At 30.4% G+C, this 11,360-nt stretch overlaps 1 protein-coding gene across 6 annotated transcripts in view; it reads left to right on the forward strand.

Moving 5' to 3' along the window:
- Nucleotides 1-10,742, forward strand: part of LOC148957822 (uncharacterized) — a 110,095-nt gene extending 99,353 nt beyond the window's left edge. For 3 of the 6 annotated variants that reach the window (XM_089114398.1, XM_089114397.1, XM_089114399.1), the window contains one exon: nt 10,264-10,739. In XM_089114398.1, the coding sequence (XP_088970524.1) occupies nt 10,264-10,443 (180 nt within the window). In that variant the 3' untranslated portion in view covers nt 10,444-10,739. Of the gene's footprint in view, nt 1-10,263 lie in introns of all 6 variants that reach the window. The other 3 variants (XM_089114400.1, XM_089114401.1, XM_089114396.1) reach the window with 2 other exon arrangements.
- The last annotated feature ends 618 nt before the right edge of the window (nt 10,743-11,360 follow it).

Consider the following 11,360-nt stretch of genomic DNA (forward strand, 5'->3'; position numbering starts at 1 on the left):
ACTACTTCTTTAAATCCATTAAATCTTTTTATTTTCCTTTTTTTCTCTTTAATAATTTAGAGCATTATTTGTTGTGCTGCCCCCGTCCTCTTTTCGTTAAATTAATCCTTGATAATCCTCACTTGAAACTCCTTCTTTCAATCCATTAAATCTTTTTTTTTTTCTTTTTTTCTCTTTAATAATTTAGAGCATTATTTTTTGTGCTGCCCCCGTCCTCTTTTCGTTAAATTAATCCTTGATAATCCTCACTTGAAACTCCTTCTTACACTTGAAAATCCATTAAATCTTTTTATTTTTCTTTTTTTCTCTTCAATACTTTAGAGCATTATTTATTTGTTCTGCCCCCGTCCTCTTTTCGTTAAATTAATCCTTGATAATCCTCACTTGAAACTCCTTTTTTCAATCCATTAAATCTTTTTATTTTTCTTTTTTTTCTCTTTAATACTTTAGAGCATTTTTTATTTGTTCTGCCCCCGTCCTCTTTTCGTTAAATTAATCCTTGATAATCCTCACTTGAAACTCCTTTTTTCAATCCATTAAATCTTTTTATTTTTCTTTTTTTCTCTTTAATACTTTAGAGCATTATTTATTTGTTCTGCCCCCGTCCTCTTTTCGTTAAATTAATCCTTGATAATCCTCACTTGAAACTCCTTTTTTCAATCCATTAAATCTTTTTATTTTTCTTTTTTTCTCTTTAATACTTTAGAGCATTATTTATTTGTTCTGCCCCCGTCCTCTTTTCGTTAAATTAATTCTTGATAATCCTCACTTGAAACTCCTTCTTTCAATCCATTAAATCTTTTTATTTTTCTTTTTTTCTCTTTAATACTTTAGAGCATTATTTGTTGTGCTGCCCCCGTCCTCTTTTCGTCAAATTAATCCTTGATAATCCTCACTTAAAACTCCTTCTTTCAATCCATTAAATCTTTTTATTTTTTTTTTCTCTTTAATACTTTAGAGCATTATTTATTTGTTCTGCCCCCGTCCTCTTTTCGTTAAATTAATCCTTGATAATCCTCACTTAAAACTCCTTCTTTCAATCCATTAAATCTTTTTATTTTCCTTTTTTTCTCTTTAATACTTTAGAGCATTATTTATTTGTTCTGCCCCCGTCCTCTTTTCGTTAAATTAATCCTTGATAATCCTCACTTGAAACTCCTTCTTACACTTGAAAATCTATTCAATCTTTTTATTTTTCTTTTTTTCTCTTCAATACTTTAGAGCATTATTTGTTGTGCTGCCCCCGTCCTCTTTTCGTTAAATTAATCCTTGATAATCCTCACTTGAAACTACTTCTTTAAATCCATTCAATCTTTTTATTTTTCTTTTTTTCTCTTTAATACTTTAGAGCATTATATGTTGTGCTGCCCCCGTCCTCTTTTCGTTAAATTAATCCTTGATAATCCTCACTTGAAACTCCTTCTTTCAATCCATTAAATCTTTTTTTTTTCTTTTTTTCTCTTTAATACTTTAGAGCATTATTTATTTGTTCTGCCCCCGTCCTCTTTTCGTTAAATTAATCCTTGATAATCCTCACTTGAAACTCCTTCTTTCAATCCATTAAATCTTTTTATTTTTCTTTTTTTCTTTTTAATACTTTAGAGCATTATTTATTTGTTGTGCCCCCGTCCTCTTTTCGTTAAATTAATCCTTGATAATCCTCACTTGAAACTCCTTCTTTAAATCCATTCAATCTTTTTATTTTTCTTTTTTTCTCTTTAATACTTTAGAGCATTATTTGTTGTGCTGCCCCCGTCCTCTTTTCGTTAAATTAATCCTTGATAATCCTCACTTGAAACTCCTTCTTACACTTGAAAATCCATTCAATCTTTTTATTTTTCTTTTTTTCTCTTCAATACTTTAGAGCATTATTTGTTGTGCTGCCCCCGTCCTCTTTTCGTTAAATTAATCCTTGATAATCCTCACTTGAAACTACTTCTTTAAATCCATTCAATCTTTTTATTTTTCTTTTTTTCTCTTTAATACTTTAGAGCATTATTTGTTGTGCTGCCCCCGTCCTCTTTTCGTTAAATTAATCCTTGATAATCCTCACTTGAAACTCCTTCTTTCAATCCATTAAATCTTTTTATTTTTCTTTTTTTCTCTTTGATACTTTAGAGCATTATTTGTTGTGCTGCCCCCGTCCTCTTTTCGTTAAATTAATCCTTGATAATCCTCACTTGAAACTCCTTCTTTCAATCCATTAAATCTTTATATTTTTTTCTTTTTTTCTCTTTAATAATTTAGAGCATTATTTGTTGTGCTGCCCCCGTCCTCTTTTCGTTAAATTAATCCTTGATAATCCTCACTTGAAACTCCTTCTTACACTTGAAAATCCATTCAATCTTTTTATTTTTCTTTTTTTCTCTTCAATACTTTAGAGCATTATTTATTTGTTCTGCCCCCGTCCTCTTTTCGTTAAATTAATCCTTGATAATCCTCACTTAAAACTCCTTCTTTCAATCCATTAAATCTTTTTATTTTTTTTTTCTCTTTAATACTTTAGAGCGTTATTTATTTGTTCTGCCCCCGTCCTCTTTTCGTTAAATTAATCCTTGATAATCCTCACTTGAAACTCCTTCTTTAAATCCATTCAATCTTTTTATTTTTCTTTTTTTCTCTTTAATACTTTAGAGCATTATTTGTTGTGCTGCCCCCGTCCTCTTTTCGTCAAATTAATCCTTGATAATCCTCACTTAAAACTCCTTCTTTCAATCCATTAAATCTTTTTATTTTTTTTTCTCTTTAATACTTTAGAGCATTATTTATTTGTTCTGCCCCCGTCCTCTTTTCGTTAAATTAATCCTTGATAATCCTCACTTGAAACTCCTTCTTTCAATCCATTAAATCTTTTTATTTTTCTTTTTTTCTCTTTAATACTTTAGAGCATTATTTGTTGTGCTGCCCCCGTCCTCTTTTCGTCAAATTAATCCTTGATAATCCTCACTTAAAACTCCTTCTTTCAATCCATTAAATCTTTTTATTTTTTTTTTCTCTTTAATCCTTTAGAGCATTATTTATTTGTTCTGCCCCCGTCCTCTTTTCGTTAAATTAATCCTTGATAATCCTCACTTAAAACTCCCTTTTTTCAATCCATTAAATCTTTTTTTTCTTTTTTTCTCTTTGATATTTTGGAGCATTATTTGTTGTTCTGCCCCCGTCCTCTTTTCGTTAAATTAATCCTTGATAATCCTCACTTGAAACTCTCTTTTTTCAATCCATTAAATCTTTTTTTTCTTTTTTTCTCTTTGATACTTTAGAGCATTATTTGTTGTTCTGCCCCCGTCCTCTTTTCGTTAAATTAATCCTTGATAATCCTCACTTAAAACTCCCTTTTTTCAATCCATTAAATCTTTTTTTTCTTTTTTTCTCTTTGATACTTTAGAGCATTATTTGTTGTGCTGCCCCTGTCCTCTTTTCGTTAAATTAATCCTTGATAATCCTCACTTGAAACTCCCTTTTTTCAATCCATTAAATCTTTTTTTTCTTTTTTTCTCTTTGATACTTTAGAGCATTATTTGTTGTGCTGCCCCCGTCCTCTTTTCGTTAAATTAATCCTTGATAATCCTCACTTGAAACTCCCTTTTTTCAATCCATTAAATCTTTTTTTTCTTTTTTTCTCTTTGATACTTTAGAGCATTATTTGTTGTTCTGCCCCTGTCCTCTTTTCGTTAAATTAATCCTTGATAATCCTCACTTAAAACTCCCTTTTTTCAATCCATTAAATCTTTTTTTTCTTTTTTTCTCTTTGATACTTTAGAGCATTATTTGTTGTGCTGCCCCCGTCCTCTTTTCGTTAAATTAATCCTTGATAATCCTCACTTGAAACTCCTTCTTACACTTGAAAATCCATTCAATCTTTTTATTTTTCTTTTTTTCTCTTCAATACTTTAGAGCATTATTTGTTGTGCTGCCCCCGTCCTCTTTTCGTTAAATTAATCCTTGATAATCCTCACTTGAAACTACTTCTTTAAATCCATTCAATCTTTTTATTTTTCTTTTTTTCTCTTTAATACTTTAGAGCATTATTTGTTGTGCTGCCCCCGTCCTCTTTTCGTTAAATTAATCCTTGATAATCCTCACTTGAAACTCCTTCTTTCAATCCATTAAATCTTTTTATTTTTCTTTTTTTCTCTTTGATACTTTAGAGCATTATTTGTTGTGCTGCCCCCGTCCTCTTTTCGTTAAATTAATCCTTGATAATCCTCACTTGAAACTCCTTCTTTCAATCCATTAAATCTTTATATTTTTTTCTTTTTTTCTCTTTAATAATTTAGAGCATTATTTGTTGTGCTGCCCCCGTCCTCTTTTCGTTAAATTAATCCTTGATAATCCTCACTTGAAACTCCTTCTTACACTTGAAAATCCATTCAATCTTTTTATTTTTCTTTTTTTCTCTTCAATACTTTAGAGCATTATTTATTTGTTCTGCCCCCGTCCTCTTTTCGTTAAATTAATCCTTGATAATCCTCACTTAAAACTCCTTCTTTCAATCCATTAAATCTTTTTATTTTTTTTTTCTCTTTAATACTTTAGAGCGTTATTTATTTGTTCTGCCCCCGTCCTCTTTTCGTTAAATTAATCCTTGATCATCCTCACTTGAAACTCCTTCTTTAAATCCATTCAATCTTTTTATTTTTCTTTTTTTCTCTTTAATACTTTAGAGCATTATTTGTTGTGCTGCCCCCGTCCTCTTTTCGTCAAATTAATCCTTGATAATCCTCACTTAAAACTCCTTCTTTCAATCCATTAAATCTTTTTATTTTTTTTTCTCTTTAATACTTTAGAGCATTATTTATTTGTTCTGCCCCCGTCCTCTTTTCGTTAAATTAATCCTTGATAATCCTCACTTGAAACTCCTTCTTTCAATCCATTAAATCTTTTTATTTTTCTTTTTTTCTCTTTAATACTTTAGAGCATTATTTGTTGTGCTGCCCCCGTCCTCTTTTCGTCAAATTAATCCTTGATAATCCTCACTTAAAACTCCTTCTTTCAATCCATTAAATCTTTTTATTTTTTTTTTCTCTTTAATCCTTTAGAGCATTATTTATTTGTTCTGCCCCCGTCCTCTTTTCGTTAAATTAATCCTTGATAATCCTCACTTAAAACTCCCTTTTTTCAATCCATTAAATCTTTTTTTTCTTTTTTTCTCTTTGATATTTTGGAGCATTATTTGTTGTTCTGCCCCCGTCCTCTTTTCGTTAAATTAATCCTTGATAATCCTCACTTGAAACTCTCTTTTTTCAATCCATTAAATCTTTTTTTTCTTTTTTTCTCTTTGATACTTTAGAGCATTATTTGTTGTTCTGCCCCTGTCCTCTTTTCGTTAAATTAATCCTTGATAATCCTCACTTAAAACTCCCTTTTTTCAATCCATTAAATCTTTTTTTTCTTTTTTTCTCTTTGATACTTTAGAGCATTATTTGTTGTGCTGCCCCTGTCCTCTTTTCGTTAAATTAATCCTTGATAATCCTCACTTGAAACTCCCTTTTTTCAATCCATTAAATCTTTTTTTTCTTTTTTTCTCTTTGATACTTTAGAGCATTATTTGTTGTGCTGCCCCCGTCCTCTTTTCGTTAAATTAATCCTTGATAATCCTCACTTGAAACTCCCTTTTTTCAATCCATTAAATCTTTTTTTTCTTTTTTTCTCTTTGATACTTTAGAGCATTATTTGTTGTTCTGCCCCTGTCCTCTTTTCGTTAAATTAATCCTTGATAATCCTCACTTAAAACTCCCTTCTTTCAATCCATTAAATCTTTTTTTTCTTTTTTTCTCTTTGATACTTTAGAGCATTTTTGTTGTTCTGCCCCTGTCCTCTTTTCTTTTAATTAATCCTTGATAATCCTCACTTAAAACTCCTTCTTTCAATCCATTAAATCTTTTTTTTCTTTTTTTCTCTTTGATACTTTAGTGCATTATTTGTTGTTCTGCCCCTGTCCTTTTTTCGTTAAATTAATCCTTGATAATCCTCACTTGAAACTCCTTCTTTAAATCCATTAAATCTTTTTATTTTTCCTTTTTTTCTCTTTAATACTTTAGAGCATTATTTGTTGTTCTGCCCCTGTCTTCTTTTCGTTAAATTAATCCTTGATAATCCTCACTTGAAACTCCTTCTTTAAATCCATTAAATCTTTTTATTTTTCTTTTTTTCTCTTTAATACTTTAGAGCATTATTTGTTGTTCTGCCCCTGTCCTCTTTTCGTTAAATCAATCCTTGATTTTCTTATTTTGAAAGTCCTTCTTTAAATCCATTAAATCTTTTTTTTTTTTTTTTCTCTCTTTGATACTTTAGAGCATTATTTGTTATGCTGCCCCTGTCATCTTTTCGTCAAATTAATCCTTGATTATCTTCTTTTGAAAGTCCTTCTTTAAATTCATTAAATCTTTTTATTTTTCTTTTTTTCTCTTTAATACTTTAGAGCATTATTTGTTGTGCTGCCCCTGTCCTCTTTTCGTTAAATTAATCCTTGATAATCCTCACTTGAAACTCCTTCTTTAAATCCATTAAATCTTTTTTTTTTCTTTTTTTCTCTATGATACTTTAAAGCATTATTTACTTGTTCTGCCCCGTCCTCTTTTCGTTAAATTAGTCCTTGATTATCTTCTTTTGAAAGTCCTTCTTTAAATCCATTAAATCTTTTTTTTTTTTTTTTTTCTCTTTGATACTTTAGAGCATTATTTGTTCTGCTGCCCCTGTCCTCTATTCGTCAAATTAATCCTTGTTAATCCTCACTTGAAACTCCTTTTTTAAATCCATTAAATCTTTTTATTTTTCTCTTTTCTCTTTGAAACTTTAGAGCATTATTTTTTGTTCTGCCCCCGTCCTCTTTTCGTTAAATTAATGCTTGATTTTCTTCACTTGAAACTCCTTCTTTAAATCCATTAAATCTTTTTATTTTTCTTTTTTTCTCTTTAGTACTTTAGAGCATTATTTGTTGTGCTGCCCCTGTCCTCTTTTCGTCAAATTAATCCTTGATTATCTTCTTTTGAAAGTCCTTCTTTAAATTCATTAAATCTTTTTATTTTTCTTTTTTTCTCTTTAATACTTTAGAGCATTATTTGTTGTGCTGTCCCTGTCCTCTTTTCGTTAAATTAATCCTTGATAATCCTCACTTGGAACTCCTTCTTTAAATCCATTGAATCTTTTGATTTTTCTTTTTTTCTCTATAATACTTTAGAGCATTATTTCTTTGTTCTGCCCCCGTCCTCTTTTTGTTAAATTAATCCTTGATTTCTTCACTTGAAACTCTTTCTTTCAATCCATTGAATCTTTTGATTTTTCTTTTTTTCTCTTTATTACTTTAGAGCATTATTTCTTTGTTCTGCCCCCGTCCTCTTTTTGTTAAATTAATCCTTGATTTCTTCACTTGAAACTCTTTCTTTCAATCCATTGAATCTTTTGATTTTTCTTTTTTTCTCTTTGATACTTTAGAGCATTATTTATTTGTTCTGCCCCTGTCCTCTTTTTGTTGAATTAATCCTTGATTTCTTCACTTGAAACTCTTTCTTTCAATCCATTGAATCTTTTGATTTTTCTTTTTTTCTCTTTATTACTTTAGAGCATTATTTGTTGTTCTGCCCCTGTCATCTTTTCGCTAAATTAATGCTTGTTGTCTTCACTTGTAACTCCTTTTTTCATATCCATTTCACCTTCATATTTTTCTCTTTTCTCTTTGATTCTTTAGAGCATTTTTTGTTGTTGTATTCTCGTTCTCTTTTTGTTTAATTGATCTTCGATCTATTCTCGAGGCACTGCCAGTTTACTTTCATCGAATTTTGTTATTTTTACTGATACTTTTTCGACTTCTTGAAGCTCCATTTGTTGTTACGCCCCTTTTCTCCTTTATTTAAATTCTTTTTCGTTGCGTATTAATTTTCATATAACACCTAATATAGATAGCATTGCTATATAGTTTCTCTATAAACCACTTTTAATTTTCTTTCTGTACATGCTATCTTTTAGTTATAACTTTCTGTAGGGTGTTTTTCTTAACGGATTCTCTGAAAACCATTTTTTTATTTCTTTACGTATTTGCCTTATTTATCACTCAAGATTAGAGAAAATCTAAAGCAAAGCTATCATCAGTTAAGTATATATGAAAATTAATTCTTAAGGATATTAATATAGAGAAGGTTTCTAGAAAAGCCTTAAAAATTAGCACGGAAGGAAATAAATACAAAGAGAAGACTGAATTCTACTGGATAATTTCCTTCCTCCAACTATTTTAAATCAGTATCAGATTTTCAATCTTTGTGAAGACTGACACGTCAGAAAATTTAAAGATTTGAAAGAGACCCTGCTACTGCATACATTGAAAGAAATTTCAAACGGCAGATGTCTGACATGAGCATATCTTGCCTTGAGGTTGAGAATTGAAACGGACCAAAAGATATGTCAAAATAGAAATACGTTATAAATCTTCCTAATTTGTAGCGATCGATTGCATTTGACGATAGCATGAGACAATATCATTTAAGTTCAGGCTTGTGGGTCAAAAAGTTTTCCATTCAAAGAAAATGGGTACTTTTTGACCTACTAAACAGGAATGAAAAATATTTGACGAGTACCAAAATTAACATCTACTTATCTTTATACTAGAATCTATAAAATTAATACCTAGTAACTCATTTATGTGACAGAAATATAAGATAATGATAAATTTTTAAAAAATTGAGTTTTTCTGTGGTTACAAGAGTCTAAATAAATTGTAGCTGTTGAATTCACATTCCAATTACACAGCTATCCAAATAATGAATGAAAGTTTTGTCACTATCGGAAAGGTACCAATTTTTAAATGTTTTTAAGGAAGATGCTAAAACACTAATCTTGGAAGACTAGTCCCATCTCTACAAATTCTTGTTTTGACGAGGCTATAGAGTCCCTTCACCATATCTTCTCTTAGATAAGGAGGGGGGCTTCTTTCTCTTTAGAACATATGATTTCAACTCTTGGACAGATATACTGGTTTAGTAAGAGCGTTGTTGGTTCTTTTACGAATGATTTGTTTTGGATTATAAATATTATAAATATATATACAATTTCTCACCTCAGTGTTTGAAGATGCAAAAAGTTAGCACAGCTTGTTTTTCTTGTCCAAAACACGAATTATCATTTAAACTATGTACACAACTTTAATACAACAGCTCTATAAAGGGGATTAGCTAAAACATAGCAAATAGACAAGCCAGGCTACAAAGCGAATGTAAACACAATAGAAATATTAGCTGTTCTGCGTGAGTGCAAATATATCGTTGAATATATGGCCGATTAAGTGCAAACAAAATGTCGTCTTATAAGTTCATTATACTCTGTCACAATTTCGACAGATCGTTTACCCCACTCCTAAAGTAAACATTAATCGATCTAGTAAGGGAGGTTTAGAACCATAAAGAGGTGTTTGACTTGAGTTTTGTTGGATCTCAACTATTGTAGTTTTTCCAGTCTGGTTTTTAGAGACACACGTGCTCTAGAGAAGCCAGAGGTTTAATGAACTGATCATCGAAACTGTAAAAGCATTCACTACGATTAGAGAAAATTATTGTTCTTTCTTATTTTTATTCCCAATCTTGTTAGAAGAGCACAACACATTTAAATTCTGCTCCAAACGCACTCTTTTCGTTGGGTACAATAAGCCACTAACAAACTTACTTCTTCAATAGTTAGAGTACTAGCTTACATTTCACTGGAAGTTATTGGCATAAAAACTAAAAATGAAAATAAAATAAGATAAAATAAAATAAGTTATCGATTTATGTTCTGACGTTGTATACTCTGAAGAGTGTCAGACGAAAAGCTTCAGAAACATGTTTCAAAAGTTCGTCTTTTTCAAAGCCATTTTGGAAATGAAATATATAAATATAGCGAAATGATTGTTTCACAGAAAGGCTGTAGTGCTACATCAAATAAAACAATGATAAAAGAACATTTGGATATATCCTTCTTGTTTGACATTTTATTCGTCAATTATTCTACCAGAAAGATAACAAACTCTCTTTTGACATTTTCTTTTCGCGAAGTTATTTAATATATCAACATATTTGTTTCCCAGGTGATAAATATTTCGCTGTTGATCTATGCATACAGACAAGAGAGCACTCTCTCATTATTTTGAAATAACATCTTATTCTTTTCTATAGGATTACACAGGCCTGCCCTTTCTATATGCTTAATATCCTTATAGACAAACAAATTTTTTGATCACACAACATTTAAACACAATGACTCATTAATTATGAACCTTGATAATTTTTTTCCTTTCAGGCGAAACGTGCAAATATATCAACAGTCATTTTACCAGAAGGCAACAAAAAAGACTATGACGACTTGCAAAATTTCATAAAACAAAACTTGGAAAAGCATTTTGTTAGTAACTACGATAAGGTATACGAAATAGCACTGAATTATTCGGAAAACAATGCAGAGCAAGACAACAGCTCGTAGAATTATATATACTATTATTAGCTATTTACTTCCGATTTAATTCTATAAAACATTAAAGTTGGGTATTTTACAATCTTTAATGTAAATCTCAAAACCTGCCTATAACCTTCACCGAGTATATTTAGTATCAGCTTTAGATAATACCCATGGAGAAGTATGTAATTAATCAAGAAAATAAGATTGTAGGCAAAATAAACGGAAAAGAAGCCCAGTGTTTCTAAATTATCGATAAGCCGAACGTTATATTTTCCAGATTTTTTCTAGATCCGGGAAACCAGTTTCCTTTTTCAAATGCCAAAAATTTTCAATTCTCTAAATAACAAGATGAATGTCCCTTGCAACACCCGGCGATGCGATAACGTTTTCATCGTTCAATGGGCTAGTCTTCCCTTTGTTCTTTCACTAGATCATTTTGCTTAAAGGAAAACAAAGGATTGAGTTGGGGCTACTCCATAGAATATAAAAACTACAATGATTAAACAAGTGTGGATTATACACAGGTTTTTATGGTCCTCGTAATGATTTACAAGAATCACATCCCGCAGGTAGACTTTTTATCCATTAAGTAGATGGTATACAGTTAATCCGTACTTTATATATGTATAAATTTCATCTGTATTAGCGAATGCGAGAGAAAAATATGAGTCTGACGAGCGAGGTCTGAAGACATCCTTGAGTGATTCCTTCGCAACTTTTATGCCTTGGCTACTTTTGATATCTCTTTTTATCAAAATTTCTTTCACTGGCTTTTTCTAACAAATTTTATACAGTTACAGCTACATCAAATTTATTCTTTTCCCAACAATTTAACTTAATGCAGTTCTTTGTCAACATGGATTCTTCTTCTATATTTTTTTAGTATTGTCAATTTTTGCGTCCGTAATAAATGTCGTCGTTTTCTTTGCCTTTTTAGCTAG

The sequence above is a fragment of the Rhopilema esculentum genome, chromosome 20, assembly GCF_057945365.1.
Source record: "Rhopilema esculentum isolate cy_ngs chromosome 20, ASM5794536v1, whole genome shotgun sequence".
In the NCBI taxonomy this organism is placed as follows: domain Eukaryota; kingdom Metazoa; phylum Cnidaria; class Scyphozoa; order Rhizostomeae; family Rhizostomatidae; genus Rhopilema; species Rhopilema esculentum.